We start from the raw sequence: 18,232 nt of genomic DNA on the forward strand, positions 1-18,232 counted from the left end.
CACACAGACACACACACACACACTCCAGCTGTACAAACCCAAACAGCTGATGTTACTGATGTTGAGTGTAACTGCCCTCTAGTGTTCATAGATGAATAGTACAAGTGAAGCTGTGGGTAACGGAATATAGCTACTTACAAAAAATTGTTTTGAGTCATAAATAAGTAGTTTTAATGAGATATTCTTTGGATCCTACAGATCTCTCCTTGGCATCTGAAAACTTGTGACATACTTTTCCCTGACATTTTCTGACATTCTATGGACTAAATGATTCATATATTAATCATGAAAGAAAAACAACCGAAAGATTTTTTTAAGGCTGCAACTATAGATTATTTCCATTGTCAATTAATAAGTTGATTGTTTTGATTTTTTGACTAGTCGTTTGGTCTTTAAAATGCCAAAAAGGGGTTAAAAAAAAGTTAATCTGTATTTCATTAATCCCGAGATAATGTCCTCAAAAGTCTTTTTTTTTAATCCACAATTCAAAGATATTCAGTTTACTGTCAAAGAGGAGTAAAGAAACCAGAAGACATTCACTGTAATCAGAGCATTTTGACTTTTTTTTTAATGACTCAACAAATTCTCTGGTGATTAATTTAATTTTTATTTTAATTTTTTTTTTTTATTTTAATTTTTTAATTTTTTTTTTTTAAAACTAAATGATTGATAATTGCAGCTCTAGATTAATTGATAATGAAATAATAATTTGTAGCAGCTCTAAAAAATAGTTGTATTAATTGTACTGTTAACCCTACTACAGAACAACTGCTAACATTACAATAAACACAGAGGCATGGAAGAGATATAACACGCTTTTTGAAGAAGGACATCATCATAAATTCATTTGAAATGAAAACAGTACAGTGCACACATAATTAAGAGAAAACAACATTATGTTGACTGACTTACATTAGATCCTCAAGTCAGCTAGATGAGTGGAAGTATGCTGCCCAGTCAGTTTGGTGTTCAGTGAAATCCAGAGGGATAAGCATGCACTCCTCTTGGCACACAAACACTTTAGCATGATGTGTTTACTGGAGCTCTGTGGAATATAAGCTAAAAAAAACAACAACAAATCCCAGATATTAATAGTCAGTGCAGTGAAAGATAGCATGGCACAAACTGCCTCACCTGTGTAAAGTCAGTCGTTGTCAGCATACATTTTGTTGGAATTTTCAAAAGGGTTAAAATCAGACTAAAATTTAAATTTTTCTCCTGGCTAAGTGTGTGGAGAAGATTAACTGAGCAAATCAGAGTTTTATGATTGTGATAAACACTGACATTCAAGCACATTGTGACAGTAATGCTCTCATCATTTTAACCCTTTGAAACCTGGATCAACATCCGTTTTTTGTGTTCAGAGGCATTTCACAAGTATTTAAACCTTTGAATTGTGAGAAAACTGGTTTGATTTCTTTCAGAAACACAGGGACAATCAGCAACTTGACATATTGTTAAAAAATATAAAAGGTGATGGTAAAATGACCTGAAAATTAGCTAAAGAAAGAAAGAGAGAAAGAAAGAAAGAGAGAGCATTCGAAAATTTTGAAAGAAACAGGGGAAAATATCAAGAAAAATATATAATTATTATAATTATATATTTAAAATTAGCTTACAAAAATATATTTATTTTTAATTATTTATATTTATTGTTTTATAAATGTATTACATTTATTGGTCATTTCCTGGTTTTGTGTCCTAGTTTTACTTTTTTTTTTTTTTGGTTGATAATTTCAATTAATTTTCTTATATTTTTTTTTACTAAATTCTTGCACATTTTTGGGTCATTCCCTTTTGTGTTGCTCATCGCCTTCTGTCCAGGTTTTCAGATTTAGTTTCAGACAACTTTATTATTCCCACCAGGGGCAATTTGTTTGAACAGCTCGCCGTGTACACACAGTAACATGTACATACATAAATAGTTTTTGAAAGAAATCAGGCTAATTTGCTGAGGTCAAACATCTTTTGGAGCTATGCATAATTATCTAGCGAGTTTAGTCTTTACAGCCTGTGGTGGACAAGACACAAGAGCGGCAAGGGAGGGAGGGAACAGACACAAAAGACTGAACCCGTGGCACCTGGTCTGTTGACTGTAGACTGAGAGTGTGAATCCTCCGAGTCCTTCCAGAAACGTCTGACTGACTCTGGGTGTTATGAGCTCGCATTATCGTCCCGTGAAAAGAGGCCTGAGCTTCATGGTGTTGCACAAATATTAATAATACATGACCTCCCTCTGAATATGTATGCAACTGCTACAAGCCTACAGTATGTGAGGTGGATTTAAGTACCTGTACGGACCTGCACCTGCACATATCTGTCTCACATCATGCTCTTCCGTACTAACACGTGCTATTAGGAGTGCATAGATGTGTTCACACTGACAGTATGGCGAAATGCAGAGCACTATGTGTACCTGGATGGTATAATCATAACAGTCAAAATGTTGAGTGTGGACACTTGACACTTATTGCCCTCAGTGGTCACCATCTTGGTGGACAAGCAAACAAGCAGGAAGATTTTTTGCGAACCACAAGTGAAATGTTGTCGGTAATGTTCTATCCTGCTACAATTTGACATTAAAGCAAAGTTAAATGTTGTTATTGTCATTTTTAGTAAGTGCATTAGCACTACCCACGCACTACGCAAATATGTACAAATAGGTACAAATAGGTACAAAGTCTACTCATTGTTCTACATGAAGTGCACACATCAATAGTCTCTGACAGAGTGAAAGTGATTGTATTCTTATGTATCTACCCTAATATTAGCCCAAAGCACTGACTCTGGCTGTATATGTATATGATTTCTCATTCATGCACACTATCACAAATCACACATTTGCTTCAGGGGGCTTTACAGTCTGTAAAGCATATGGCACTCTCTATTCAAAGAGGAAAAATAAGTGTCAAGTGTATTCAAGTTTAAGAGTGACTATTAAGCTAGGACGTAATATAATTTACTACTGCAGCACGAGGTTAGTAAGGGAAGTTATGGAGGAATATAAGTGAATTTTTGTGAGTGCAACAATATAAATATGGCTTGCATGTTTCTTATATATTTGTTTTTAGTACAGCACTTTTTAATCATTTATAAGCTACATGTAGCTTATATGTAATATGGATGTGCATTCACTTATGTACGTATGTGTATGTGCAAAGATCAACGTGCGTGTGTTTGTGTGTGTCAGAGATGGAGCAGATGCTGAATGGCAGTGGTGAGGTCTCCTCCAGTTCTGATGAGGAGCTGAAGGTTTGCCTCTCTGTCTCTGAAGCCCATCGAGCTCAGATGCTCCAACTCGTCCCGAAACTCGGCCTCCTCATTGCTGACCTGACGGGACATGACAGGACAGTTATTTAAAGTCTTAGTACGATGACATGATCATTAAAAACTAGCAATGTATTTGTGAGCCTCTGTGAGTTAAAATACAATTTGACGAAATTTCATTTGTATCTTGGCTGAATTTGTGGTTCAGTCTTTTTAAATAATATTTTTTTAAAAATTAAACAGACTTTCTGGGGATCACACAGTCTAATTAGTTTGATTAAATCCTGAAAAGAGTTTCCAGCTGCACTGGCTTTTATGGGTTGAAAGGAATGAATCTCCTGAACCTCTGACCACACATATTATCACAGATGGATGTGGCCAGATGTGGCGTTGGGTGGTACTATGGAGCCACACTGGGGAAAGCATGTTGTGCTGTCAGTGCAGGCAGGATTATTGGACTCGGTGCAGTTACTCTTTGAGTGTGGTACTGCTGTGTGAGTACTTCATTAGAAACAGGTTGCATCATATACCTCACTTTTGCGATAATAATAAAAGGCCAGCATTTTAAAGAGAAGTTTCCAGTAAGCTAGTTTAACATGCTGAGGGTCAGCACGCCCGGGTAACCATGCGGGTGGTGGGCCTACAGGGTGGCGGCTCCATGGGCTAAGGCCCGGCCACCAGATGCTCGCCGTCGAGCTCCCCCTAGATCAGGCTCCGGGCAAGGTACTCGTGGCCCAAAAGAAAAAACAAAACATTTCATGGTCTTCTTTTAACCGCTTTTAGTCTGGCCCCTCCCCTGGGACCACTTTGCCTTGGGAGACCCTACCAGGGGCTATTAGCCCCAGGCAACACAGCTCCAGGATCACAGGGACACACAAACCCCTCTACCACGTTAAGGTGGCGATTCTCGAGAGGTTAAGGTTAGCAGTGAGGTTAGAATGGAGCGTGAGAAGGAAAGGCGGTTTGGTCCAGCATCCACAGTGATGCGGGAGTTGCGTAGGACTGTCGTGGTGAAGATGGAGCTGAGCCAGAGGGAACAGCTCTCGATTTACCGGTCCATCTATGCTCTGACCCTCACCTATGGTCATGAGCTTTGGGTAGTAAACGAGATTGCAGATACAAGCAAACAACATGAGTCTCCTCCAGAGAGTGGCAGGACTCAGCCTGAGAGACGGGTGAGGAGCTCTGAGTAGAGCCGCTTCTCCTTCACGTCAAAAGGGGCCAGTTGAGGTTCGGGCATCTGATTAGGATGCCTCCTGATCACCTTCCATTAGAGGTGTTCTGGGTACGTCCAACTGGTGGGAGGCCCTGTAGCAGATCCAGAACACGCTGGAGGGATTACATATCTCGTCTGCTCTGGGAACGCCTCAGGGTACCCCAGGTGGATCTGGAAAGTGTTGCTGGGGAGAGGGACGCCAGGAGTGCTTTGCTCAGCTTGCTGCCCCTGCAACTTGGCCTCGGATAAGCAGACGATAGTGGATGCATGGTTTCCAGTAAGCTTTTGGCTTAAAATTCTTATTTTCTGGTGATATTTCAAACTAGGAGGAGTTCAGATCAATTACAGAAGCACATAACCATGTTACAAGGACACATTGACGTACCTCATGATTGGCGTTAGCCAGCGCCTGTAGCATCTGTTGTACAAACTGCTGCTGCTGCTGCTCTGTCACCGTGGCAACCTGAGGACCCCCTCCTGGTTGGCTGTTGGGGACAGAGTCTGAGTTTAGCTCAGGGGCAGCATTAACACTGACTCCGGTGTTTACAGCCCTGCAAGACACACATGTGGTAACTCATGAAAAGTCTCACAGTTTCTTCAATGCACTTAATGTAGAAGTACTGCTTAAACCAGAAACTCAACCATCTTGTGAATAATCTTTGGGTTGTACTGTGTGTTTTTATTCTGTATATTTATACTCACGTAGGTATCAGTGCAGGAGCCTCCGCAGCCAGAGTCTGTAGGCCCTGTTGGATGTGTAGCAGAGCCTCCATGGCTCTGGGGTTCAACATGGCTGACAGCAGCTCTGGACTCTGCATCTACAGATTCATCACTGATGATTAGTAATGACGACATTAATCATAAACAACAGAGCGTAAGGAGCTTACTATGGAAGACTGCATACTAGAATATATTCTAGTAATGAACCCTTTGACAGACATTGCTTGTGTGGCTAATAAGTACATACACCACATACAAAAAAAACATCTGTCGTAAAAGTATACTACGCAGGACCTTTTGGATGCTGTTTGTAAACACGCTTGTCAGGAAAAGGAAAAGCGAAAGCCACCCCCACATCACTCCTGTTCACTCTATTTGCATTTTTTTGACACCGTGTCCACATTTTTCATTGCTTCCTCTTCAATGCCTGCAGCCTACTGTCTGGTACTTGATAGCTACCTTTTTGTCCCAAAAACAGCAAAAGAGGAACTAAATATGCTACCTCGTGGTTGTATGCCTTTGCACACCAGCCAACTTGCACTCTCAGTTAACAGCCATGTCTGTGAAAATATGGATGATTCACACTTATCTTCCCCCCCACAGCACAGAAGATTTATCAGATCAGCACAGTTTCAAAGTGGGCACCCAAAGTTCTTGAGTTATGGCCAAAATCATTTTTATGAGGCCACTGTGACCTTGACCTTTGACTTCCACCACCCGATTCTAATCAGTTAATTTTTTAGTACAAGTGGATGTTTGTGCCAAATTAGAGAACCGTCCCTTCAAGCCATCTTCAGATATTGCATTCACGAAAATGATGAGGATGTTAGGTCACAGCGACCTTGACCTTTGAACATCAAATTCTAAATAGCTGATTGTTAAGTGAATGTTTGTGTCAAATTTGAAGAAATTCCCTCAAGGTGTTCTTGAGATTTCGTTTTCACAAAAATAAGACAAATGCAAGGTCAGTGTGACCTTGACCTTTGACCACCAAAATCTAATCAGTCTATTCTTGAGTCTACTCGAACATTTGTGTAAAATCTGTAGTAATTCCCACAAGGTGCTCTTGAGATAGTCTTGAGACAGACATGGTCACAGGGACCTTGACCTTTGACCTATGGTCACCAAAATCTAATCAGGTGACCATTGAGTCTATGTGAATGTTTGTGCACAATTTGAAGAAATTCCCTTGAGGCATTCTTGAGATTATTGAATTCACAAGAATGTACCAGACAGACTGACAACCCAAAAACATAATACCTCCGGCATAAAATACGAAAATCCAGACAGAAGACAGAATCTCTGCAGAAAAATACAAAGCCACACACTTCTAGTGGGCCATAAATGATGACTGAGACTGAAATTGTTCCTCTGCAAAATCCTGCATAGTATGGTATAGTATGTGTTTAAGGATATCTATTTAGGAAAAAAAACTAAAACTATGGATGAAGATTGCATACAAGATATTTTCCCCTGTGTTGAGCAGACTGCAATAGTGTTTGTTATCTAATAGCAAGACGAGTGAGAGAGTTTCGTAGTGAGGAGAGTTATTTAACCTGTTGCAGGAAGAGAGGGATCTGCTGTCTCATCTGTTGCTGCAGTTGAGGATTTCCTGAGAACAAAGGGTGGCTCAGCAGCATCTGAAACAGTATGAAAATGGTCTTTAAAACCTGTCTGAGTGAATTGGATTTGTGTGGAGGGATTACAGGAATATGTTAACAAGTAGGAAGGATTGCAGCCTGGTTCACACATCTGAATTGTAGCCCATATGAATTATTTGGAGACTCAGATGCTCATAAATAACAGAGCATAAAAAAAGTATGCAGTCTTCATGCGAAAAAAGGAAGTCTGGTTGCCTGTCATGTGTTTCTGCTCATGCTTGTTTATGTGTTTGCATTAATTCATAAGTACTGTATGATTCACCTGTGTAGCCAGGTCGGGGTTCTGGCCGAGGCAGTTGAGGAGACTGCTAACGTACGGCCCAGACAGCAGATTCTCCATCAGTCCTGGACTGGAAGTGATTTCCTCCAGCAGTGACTGCAAGCCTGAGGAAAGAAAGAGAAGACCACGAATACGAATATAAGAAGAAAAGCAGGGATAAAATGTTTGCAATAGTTAGTTAAACCAGTTAAAATTGATGGCCTGTTTCTTGGTTTAGCACCTTTAAATAACTTGAAGTACAGCAAAGGACGAAAAGATGAGAAAGCAGATGTTTGTGTGATTGTAGGTTTGCCAGATTGGTTTGATTACTCCACTTTTGTGTGGTACCTATGTACGGGCATGAAGTTGTACTTTTTCCTCTTAGTGTAGTTAAACTGGATGGATTTGTATTTGCCTGCAGTAACAGTCCTCTGAGGGTTTGGATCAGCTCTGGGCGTGGCGGTCTGTTCTCCGAGAGTATCTGTGGAGTCACTGGAGATGGGTAGAGTCTGCTCGCTGTCTCCCTCAGCTGGATGTTGAGTCCCAGATGATGCAGTCACCACTGGGGGTGCTCTCATATGGATCTGAGAGGGAGTCGATTAGAGACACAACAAAATCCAACAAATTAGTTTGACATTATCTGAAGACACAGTTCAGGAAAACATTATCTCCAAACCTGTACCTGTGATAAGTTGAGACTTTCTGTGTCGGTCTTCTCAAACCCACCGGGGTCGTTACTGATGCTTCTAGGGTCAGCCTGCTCTGGCTGCAAATTGCCTAATGCTCTGTCTTCATTATTCATCACTTCCTCAATCAAATCTGGGTTCCTGACGAGCTCCAGCACCTGGAACAAGAAGCAAGAGCGGGAGCATTTGAGTGAAAGACATTAGTTTAGAGGCAAGCTACTAGGGGAAAAAAAATACCCCTTTTCCTCTATTGAACTAATTCATATCATATTTTTGTCTGATCCTGAATTATATTTTAAAAGACATATCTCCTTGTTGTCTCTTATTATATAAAAATTAGAACTTCAGTTATTGAAGTGATAAAAGTAGTAACTCTTACACAGTGTAATGCCAGCACACGAGACAGTGCTCTGGCACACTGAACTCTACCATTCACAACAAATTTGTACCTTAAACACACTCTCACACCCTTTTTTCCCTCACCTGTGTGATGACATCTGTGTTGTTCAGCATATCTCCCACCTCTGGGTTTGTCTGCAGGAGCTGCTGAATTTGGGGATTAGACAGAATGAGCTGTCTGGTTGGTTTAGGGCTGGAGTTGGACAGGGTGGTCTGCACGATGCGGCTGCCCACGCCACGGCGCCTCACCTGCTGGTCAGCCAACAGCTGGTTCGCCATCTGGAGCTGCAGTGCGGGGACGAAACCAGGGCCACTGTTTGTTAGGCCAAGCCTGTCAAGACCTTCCACTGTGGAAACAAGATCAGATCAAAAGGACAGGAAAATGCAAATGAACTGGAAAGCTGAGGAGGATCTGATCAACCCAAAGCTGTTGTATAAGCCCAGATAAAGAGGATGAGAAAAATAAAAGTGCTGAGGGCTTTTCCTCTAGTTCTTACCCAGACAGAGGGGAGAGGTGGGAGACAGTCTGAAGCTATCAGGGTCCGGATCAAGAACAGCTGTGAGCTCAGACTGGATTTCTGAAGCTGGATCACAGGTGGGCGCATCACATGGATGCTGAGGCCTGAGAAGGAAGGACTTACTCTGAATCAAGACTTCCAGTATTGTGGTAAAAACAAACTGCATGTGCAGGTGGATGTTTGGGGCTAGGATCAAATTTTACACATTTTTGGGGTCTGACACTGATACTGTGTATAAATCACATCATTTTATTTCACCATCACATCAAAATATTACTGAATTTCAAAGCATTTGATCCATCCATTTTTTCATTTCCATTTGTTTTTTTTGTGTGCCATAACAGGTCAGGGCGTAAACATTAGGGAAGTACAAGTAATCAAAATATTATCAAAATTGCAATATGGCCAAGTGCAATTTCTAAATTTCATGACATGCATTTTTTAAAATTTTTTATAAAGGTCAAAGGTGTCACAACATACTATCCCACATTAAAGCCTACAAATCATATTCCAGACGTAAGGGAACATATTCAAGTGGTATAGATACCAGAAAATAAATAAATTAATTAATTAATAATAATAAATAAAAATCATCATTCTTATGTGTTTTGCTTTTCAGTAAAAATAAAATGCAAAAATGACCATCCCGACTAAAATTTCAACTCAAACTGCAATCGTGTTTTTTGTTGCATGTCATGCAGCCCTGATAAACACGTGCCACTCTCTAAATCAAGGAACTGAATAGCTAGCTGACTTTGTCCACCTGTAAAACTTTTTCTTTTGAATCATTATGATGCAGTTCTATATTTAGCAGTGCTTCATTTTCCACCTTAAAGTGACATTGCAAATTTATTATTTTTAAAATTTAAATAAGCTATCCAGAATTACCAACTGTCCTAGTGCACAGAACTAACCTGACTTATTTAAAAAGGAGATTAACTCTTAAAACTCACAGTCCAACATATCCACATGCTGCATGCAGAATACTAAACACATATGTTATCATTTATACACATAAATTATAATCTCTACTGTGTAAATCAGCCAGTGACCAAATGAGCCAATCCCATACATGTTTCTGTGTACCTTTGGATCATGCAGAGGTTGACTGTCTCATCCTGGACTTTAAGGTGACTCAGGAGCTCTGACTCTTTGAGGACGCGGCCGGAGTGGCTCAGCACCAGCTGCTCTACAGGGACTCCCAGGCGCTCTGCTAGACCCCATTTCAGCTGTACAGACACACCAAAACATCACCGTTTGTCAGCCAGAAACATGCAGCATGGAAATAATTTTGTGAAGACATAAGGCTACGATTTAAGCTACAAAGTATGAGCCAGTGCGTTTGGCCTCCTGACCTGTCTGACGGTGCAGCCTCCTCTAACGGTGAAGTCTTTGCTCCCCGTGAGACTTTTGATGGAGACGCGGATCCTTTCAGACCTCTGACCCGGTGCTCTCGGTCCATCTTTCACCGCGCCTGACATCTCAGTCCTGTCCTGTGACGATGAAGGTGATGAGTGGACCCGGAGAGAAGCGCGCAGTCCCGGGCGGAGATGCGTGTCTGTCCCGATGACTCGGCAGAAAGTTGTGTGGATGAGTGCCAGCTCTCACCGGAGCGCGCAGGGGAGCAGAGATACAACAAACCCTACACCTTTGTATTATCTTAAGCACTTTTTATAATGCACTGTTTCTTACATTGGTACCAGTGCCAGATGTCTGATGACACTATTTCATGTCTAACAGTTATGTAACGGGAGCCAACTTAAAGATACAGTACACCACAAAAACTTAACAATAATTCTAAGAATAAACGCAAAGATTAACTTCAGTTTTTTCACATAAGAGACACACTTAAACCCCCAAATCAAAGATCTATATTTTTCCTCGTGCATGCAGTCAGTGGCGGATCTTCCTTTAGAAGTAAGCGCCAAAAATAAGAAAAAATAAGAGGAAAAACGTGTATTTCTTTTAATTGGGGGTTAAAGAAGACATATTATCACATCAAACCATCAAAACGCATGATATTCAAATTTAGTCATCAGCATTAGTATATTCTTATCATGCTTCTCCATACTTATAAAATATGAATTTTTGTTATTAATTGAATTATCCAACATTAGTTGATTAACTAATCCATCAGTTCACTGAGAATTGATAGCCAATTATTTCAACAAACAAGTCTTTTTCTATCTTTTTAAAAAATCTGATTATTTTTTGTGATTTTGAGTTATTTGGGTGTTTTGTCATTTAAGAAAAAAAAACAATTTTGAGTTTTGGGGTGTATTTTTTCTTTTCCTGATTATAATTAGTTACTTTTACTTAAGTACCATTTTAAAAGCAGGGCTTTTACTTGTAACAGAGTATTTTCAAATGGTGGTATTAGTACTTTTACTTAAGTCAAGGATCTAAATAATTCTTCCACTACTGTTCAATGATTATAGGTTTTCTAAAATCTTGACGTTGATGAAAATATACCAGAAATTAAAGATTTTTCTTTCACTGAAAAAAAAAGTATTTTATTTACTTAACAGTGAGAAAGAAAAAAAAACCAAAACATACATTTCACGTCTGTCATTTTGGCATTAAACCCACACAAAGAACAGGCAGACAGCCTTTAACAGTACTATAGATGCTGCTTGTGCCTGCAGAGGGCAGCACTGTGTGCCAAACCACCAACACAAAGTTTAAATTTAGTCAGATTTAAAAGCTTCTGTAATTCTTGTTCATGTGTAACATCCTGCTTCCACTGGAGTGTATGCTGTGTATGTGTGTGTGTGTGTGTGTGTGTGTGTGTGTGTGTGCAAGGGGGGCATGCATTATATGCTGACATGGAGTCCGAGCTAGAAAAAAAAGAAAGAGAATTATGGAACGAGAACCCTGATTATGATCAGTTGTGTTTTTCTTCATTTGTTCATTCATTTGTTTTGTTTTGCTTTTAGGATCTTTTCCATTTGACACCTTCATAGATCCATCTCCGAGCCTTTCCTCCCTTTCTTGTTTCCCTGCCAACCAGAAGTCCAGAAAGCGCACAATTATTTATCAGAAGTATTACTTATTTTCTTGACCTTCAAAGTATAGATCAATTAATATACGTGGGAAAAAAATCAAACAAACTTTAAAACAGGGCATTACATCATTAAAACGCTACACATGCTTTGGGATTTATATAAACATATTCTAAACGACAGCCAAAACAATGCATAATTAAAACTTTCCAAAAACATTGTTTCTATTTCAAAACCATTTCCAAACCTGGATAACAATTTCTCTAATTTCATAACTTTTCCAGGAATTTAGTGACCGATGAAACCCCGTTCGACTCTGATCTCAGATGTAGTAATAAACTAAATGACACTTTTATTGCTGTATTTCTGGCTTACTTGCACTGCAACTGCTCTCACTTCATCTGACTAACTGGCTGCTTTTTCTCTCGTTTCTATAGAAAGGAAAAGAAGGAGCATGCACACACTCGCGAACATCAGTTAATACAAGGACAATCCCACCCACACATTACTTTTCACCTCTCTAAAATTCGACACTTGAATCTGAGTCCAGTTTTCCTTGTTATTGTGACACTACTTCACACTTATCAGACATAAATGAGTGATTATTTGAACCCTCACCTGATGTTTCGGTTGTTCCGACTGCAAACCTTTGACTTTAGACTTTTCTTGTTCAAGTGCAGCGTGTAACGATGCTACCTACATTTAAAAAATACAGCATTTGAATGCACATAAATGTATTGCACACACCTGCATTCCTCTCTCATAATCTTTATGTGACCACAACACACCTGTAATGACAGTTCTTCTTTTATATGTAGTAGCTCTTCTACCTGTAGAAGCAGTTCTGCTTTATCTTTCACTGAAGGAGAGAAACATCATAAAACAGAAAGATCAGCGCGAATCCTCATTTGGGAAAGAAAAGGACAGAAGGAAAAGGAAGCAGGGTTATCAGGTGTAATTTTGCCGATGTTAGACTCACTCTCTCCCTGTTGGAGCATCTTAAGCAGCTGAGAATTTCTTGTTTTCACCTCTCTGTATTTTCCCTGCAGAGTTGAGAAGCAAAAAGAAAAAAAAACATTTTGTTGTTGTTTTAAAAGAGTTCATGGCTGATAAAATCTGTTCAGGTAGATTACTACCTGAATTCTTAATTTTCCAAAACAGTGTCAGCTTAAAACAAAGCTCAAGCCATTTATCAGTCAAAATGACTAAAATCATCAGCAGAAAATGTATATATTAAATGGAAACAAATGCCCTTATCCTATTTAGATACTATATACTTGGATTTAATATATATAAAAATAGATATCTCAGCATTTTTCTGGCAGATCAGGGTGAAATTACAGAATAATGGGGAAACTGCTTGTGACTGCTGACCTCCCACTGTAAGATGTTTTTCTTTAGCTTATCGATTTCCTGGTCTTTCTTCTCCAGGTCGTACTTCAGCTGCTCTGCTCGGGGATCCTAACAGGAAGAACAGGCAGAAAAGAGCAACTCAGGACAAATTTGCTTTCCTTAATAGTTCAGCTCAGCAAATAAACAGATTTCACCTGGTGGTGAAATGGCAGAAGAAAAGCTGAGCTGGGCATCGTAAAGAATAATGCTACAAAATGTGATAGAGTCAAAGTATTTATCTTTACCCAAATTTACAGTACAGTACAGTACATTTCCTGCATAGATAAATGACTAATGACAACATTGGGAATGTGAAGTCTGACCAAGAAATCACACCTTCTGAGGTGAAAAGTTAATTTATCATTGAGACTGTAAAGTTTTAAAATGTTCTGTATAAATAAAGGAAATACAAATATTGTACAAATGAAATTCAACAGTGCATGCAAGATTTGTTCGTGTACCATAGATACTTGAGGCATAATAAACAGCTGTACTAATATTTGTACATGTACTGTGTGTGTTTCTGCCTGTCCACTCACCATACAGAGTAAACATATAATCAACAGGTGGGACATTTTTATTTATCAACACAAGAAGAATGAATCTGTATTTTATTTGATATTTTTTGCTCTGTGCAATCTTAAATTTGTGCACCCTTGTGTTGCTTTGACCAGTATGTGCATTTCTTACACTGTGCACTGTACGTATAGAATATACAAGCATAACCAGTCCATGAGTTCATTCATTTTTAATGAATGTTTAAGTGTATGAGCTTGTAAGTACATGGTTATGCATATGATACATACATACATATACTTTTTTTCACTTTCTGTGTTTTTTTCAGGAGGGTAACAAAAATTTGGGATTTTATATCATCGAAGCCAATCATTATTTGTTTTATCTATTAATTTCTTCTTTCCCTTGTGTACTGTTTTGTTTGTCACTGTCTTTTATGTTGTTAGTTGTTTAAAATATATTTTTAAAAAATAATAATAATAATAATAATAAATATAATTATATTAATCTTCAACATCATCATGCAAAAAAGCTGAAGCAATAGTTTGTTTATATATCGGATCTTTCTGCCCGTCAACTCACTGGTTCATGTTCTGTGGACGTGTTGACTTCTTGTCCCTGGCTGTTGGCGTACTGCTCACGTCTCTTCTCCTGCTGGATAATCCGAGTGACATCATCCTCGAGCTTGTTGAAAAAACGCTCCTCCTGCCCGATTCCCAATGCGAGGTTGGCCACTCTGGTGTCCTGGAAGGGAGTGAGGTCAGTGTTTCGAACAGGGACTCACCACATCATGCACGATGTTTAACCTCTAATAAGCCCCGTACAACTGACAGGAAAATATATTTATATACAATAAAAGGGAAAATGTGTTCCACTCATTTGACAACATCACAGATTTACAGCTGGGGTCAAGAAAGGAAAAGATGCTCAGGGACTTTGCTCACCTCTTTCTCTTGTTTCTTACTCAAATGTTCTGCAAAGTACATTGAAGTAAATATTATTTTTGGAGCGTCTCGAGCCACAAACTGCAGCACAAATGTTCATAGTGTGATGGCTTTTGAGACCAATCAGTTAGTCTCTCACCTGCGCTGCCCTCAGCCTGGAAGTCCTGCAGTGAAACTGTCTTTTTGTCCTTTGCTTGCTGATTCTTCTTTTTGTCCTTCTTCCCTCCGCCCTCTTTTCCTCCTCGTGACTTTGGTGAGGAAGAATTTGTGTTGTTCTGCTGAGTGAAAGCAGATAGTTTGACTTTAAGTTACATGGTATTGGATTGGTGCACAGACTAGTGTACTCGCTGATAGCCGATCAATTATTTTGGGCAGTATCAAAGGCATTTCTGTACTGGAATTAACATCAGAAAAACTCTAATAAATACAGGCAGGGTTATCAGAGCCTCCATCGTCTAAGACTGAACACAGACGAGTCTAAAGAGTTCAACATTTGAGGATAGACTGACAAAAACAGATGTACCCCCTCCCCAAACAGTTTTGTCCTTTCAAAAGAGGTATATTAATGTGTGTGGGCACTGTACCTGTTTATTTTGTTCAAACTCCAGTTTACTTAGAATCAAAGCCTTTTCCAAGTCGGCCTCATAAAGCTCAGTGGTTATCTACAGAGGGAGGAGGACAACAGACGAGAAAGAACAATCACTCAAAACAAATTGTTTGTACCATCTGTAAATTTAGTCATAAACAGTTTTAAATACAGGTATATCAGAGCATGACAATTTATTATATTTCATGCATTGTCTCTTCTCTAATGGCTGCAAAAAACAAGATTATGTGAACCCTTATTTCCTCCAACAAGTTTTCAAAAACAGTCAGTTAATTACTTCTGATAATACCTTCTTTCTGGCTTATACTGCTGCAAAAAAAACCTAAAACCAGTCCTCTACTGTTGACCTCTGAACTCCACTAACACAACTGGAAGTGATGTGGTTTCCTGAGGGGCACGTCAGTTATTCAGAGAACTTCATCTACAGTGTGGCTCACCAGCTCTCACATTTGTCGTTCTCTCATTTTACCTGCTCGTCCCTCTGCTTCCACTGCTGCCACCCCTCTGAAGGTATACTGTGGTCCCCTGGTGCAGGACTGAGAAGTTCACTGGCTATTCCTGACAGTGTCATACAGGGAGGCGGGAGACACGACTTCTGAGGAATCTTCTTGAAGGCCAGATTACGTAACTGATAAAGAGATGTGAGATTAATGCAAAAACTGACACTTATTATGATAATTACTGCTACAATCATGAACATCACCGTGCTCTGTTGTGAGCTTTAGAAATCATCACCGTGTGTGCAGGAACAGAGGACGCTGTCTTTCATTTTTAAAATAATCAGAGGCCTTCTACTTATCGACAACCATCCAGTCAGACCTCTCGCGTCATCAGGTGGGGCTTTGCGAACTGTGCCAATAATAAGATCTACATCTGGTAAGGGCATTTTTTATTATGGTCCTGTTCTTTCAAACTAACTGACTGATCTGAGATCAATGACAACTACGACCACTTTCAAAAACACACTGAAAACTGCTTGTTTCTCTGGCTTAAATTTAGTCACTATATATACCTATTTATTTTGTCTAGATGGATCATTGAGAGCAAGCTCTTATTTACAATGACGTCAAGAAAATGTCTGTGGAGTAAATGTGGACCCCTTACTGTCTTTGGGGGGGTTCTGGGTTCTTTGCACGTGCCTTTTAAAAAGTGCTAAAACTTAAAAGTATTTTCATTGTCAGTTCATCTGACAAATACTTTCTTAACTAATTAATGAATAATCTAGTCTAAGACCTAAAGTGTTAAAAAAAAGTGTGCAACTATTTCCATGACATTTTTCCATACCAAGGTGACCTCTTCAAGTATTTTGTTTTTTCTGACCAGCAGCCCAAAACTTTAGGATATTCAGTTTGCAATTATATTAAAGAAAGAAAGGCAGGAAATCCTCAAATTAGAGACGCTGAATGAATATCTGACATTTCTGCTTAAAAGAGACTTCTAAGATTAGTTATCACAACAGATGCATGTTTCTTTTTTGTTCTGAAGTGCTTAACTATCAACTCTACATTTTAATGTAAAGGACAGAGTATTGTTGTGATGAAATGTGATATATAAAATTGCCTTACTGATGGCCAATTTGATCATCTGACTGCAAAAAGACGTAACATTACATATCTTCTCATTTTTACAAACGCAAATAGTTGCTTTCTTTTCTCCATTTAAAGGGGAATACAACCCAAATTGAGAATTCCAATACTATTTCCATGGCCAGAGTACAATAAATATTTGTGAACCTGAGCTATTCTCCCTCAAAGCTAGAAATCAGACAAGGCTTAAACTAGAGACCCGCAGCAATGAGTCCTAAAACCCAAAAATCTGTTAGGATTTCAGCACCTCCAGTTTACTGGTGTCAAAGTCAATGGACCAAAGGTATAACATGTAAGATTTTTGGAAATGGGCAAAGTTTCCTTTTATCAGCACAGATTAAATGGTGTGGGGACTTGAGGTGTTGCTCTTGCTAAGTAAGCATTTAGTGATGTGTGATGTGATGTGTCTTATCAAGCACTGAAATGCTGGTTAGCTACATGTTCAATCTGAATGGATGCCAATGCTTGTACTGAAACAACTGAAAGCAACACAAAGACCGGAGTCTGTTTTCTGTACCTGTCGCCACCATCTGCAGTTTCACTTCTGCTGAAGTGAAACAACAGATGAGCACAATCTCTCACTAAATGAAGCCATGACGGCGCCGTGAAATCACAGGTACATATGACGCAGAGGGTCGTGCTGTCACCTCATTTGCCTCACTCTGCTGCTGTTCCCTCTTCTTCTTTTTCTTGTCTTTCTTCTTGTCGTTACACTGACCCGCTTTCCCCCCGGCTGCTCCTGCCTTTCCCTGCCGGGGCTTCCCGGAGGAGTCCCGTCCGGACTTGGCGGTGGTCTTCCCTGCATCGGAGGCGTCCGAGTCCGAGTCCGAGTCTATCTGGAGCAGGGCGAAGCGGGAGGCGGTGGTGGGGACGGTGATCATAGCAGACGATGCCATTGCTAGAAGGAAAACTAACTAATGACAAAAAGAGACGAGGAACTATACAGTTAGGACAACTTGAAGCCGGTCATAAAACAACCAGCTAGCCACTGATTGCGACATCTTTTTGGATAAAATGTTATCTCTGTCGCCCTTTATCCAGAGCCACACATTTTACGGTTAGTGTGTTTATCATAAAAGACAGTCGTGATGATAGATGTAACGTGATTTAACCATTGCTAACGGTCGGGGGACAGCTAGCAGTACATAGCATCAAGTTAAGCTAGCTAACTGTAACAAGGCTTAGCCGGTTTCTTTAGCTTCTAAACAAGTGCAAAAGTAGCGCAACATGACGGCCAAAACCACATTAATGAAATCACAACGATCTTTTGTGTTTAATACATTTGCTGACTTGTTTTGAAGAGACAGCGCTAACAAGAAAACTTGCTAAAGAGTACTTTCACCTGTTCGCGGAGGTGCTGTCGGCTGTTGTCGGTCTGCTACCAGCGGTTGGCTGAGTACAGCTGCCCGGTGGTGCCAAAAAGGATAAAGGCGAATGGTAAATGGTCTCTCGCTTTAAA

The 18,232-nt window shown here is 39.7% G+C and overlaps 2 protein-coding genes across 4 annotated transcripts; both read right to left on the reverse strand.

The window, feature by feature from the left end:
• Positions 1–33: 33 nt before the first annotated feature.
• On the reverse strand, positions 34–11,095 carry LOC121944779 (ubiquilin-1-like). 2 transcript variants are annotated; one of them, XM_088076671.1, is made up of 11 exons: positions 10,082–11,095; positions 9,813–9,955; positions 8,706–8,830; positions 8,293–8,555; positions 7,806–7,967; positions 7,539–7,707; positions 7,127–7,248; positions 6,760–6,843; positions 5,186–5,301; positions 4,869–4,968; positions 34–3,330 (listed from the first exon to the last, which is right to left on the reverse strand). In XM_088076671.1, exons 1-11 carry the CDS (start codon positions 10,205–10,207, stop codon positions 3,187–3,189), a joined length of 1,554 nt encoding a protein of 517 aa, XP_087932797.1. In that variant the 5' UTR covers positions 10,208–11,095; the 3' UTR covers positions 34–3,186. The 2 variants fall into 2 exon arrangements, with proteins under 2 accessions (XP_087932797.1, XP_042344610.1); XM_042488676.2 differs by having other exon boundaries at positions 4,869–5,034.
• A 116-nt stretch (positions 11,096–11,211) lies between these two features.
• Positions 11,212–18,209, reverse strand: gkap1 (G kinase anchoring protein 1). Of its 2 annotated transcripts, none has more exons than XM_042488124.2 (12): positions 18,116–18,209; positions 17,421–17,687; positions 15,657–15,815; positions 15,165–15,242; positions 14,720–14,858; positions 14,581–14,609; positions 14,219–14,380; positions 13,103–13,189; positions 12,708–12,771; positions 12,517–12,587; positions 12,347–12,424; positions 11,212–11,725 (listed from the first exon to the last, which is right to left on the reverse strand). In XM_042488124.2, the coding sequence occupies exons 2-12, from the start codon at positions 17,667–17,669 to the stop codon at positions 11,684–11,686; spliced, it is 1,158 nt and encodes a 385-aa protein (XP_042344058.1). In that variant the 5' UTR covers positions 17,670–17,687; positions 18,116–18,209; the 3' UTR covers positions 11,212–11,683. The 2 variants fall into 2 exon arrangements, with proteins under 2 accessions (XP_042344058.1, XP_042344059.1); XM_042488125.2 differs by having other exon boundaries at positions 14,720–14,855; positions 18,116–18,208.
• Between the last annotated feature and the right edge of the window lie 23 nt (positions 18,210–18,232).

The sequence above is a fragment of the Plectropomus leopardus genome, chromosome 4 (genome assembly GCF_026936395.1).
Source record: "Plectropomus leopardus strain MGB_pleo_1.0 chromosome 4, ASM2693639v1, whole genome shotgun sequence".
Taxonomy (NCBI): Eukaryota; Metazoa; Chordata; class Actinopteri; order Perciformes; family Serranidae; genus Plectropomus; species Plectropomus leopardus.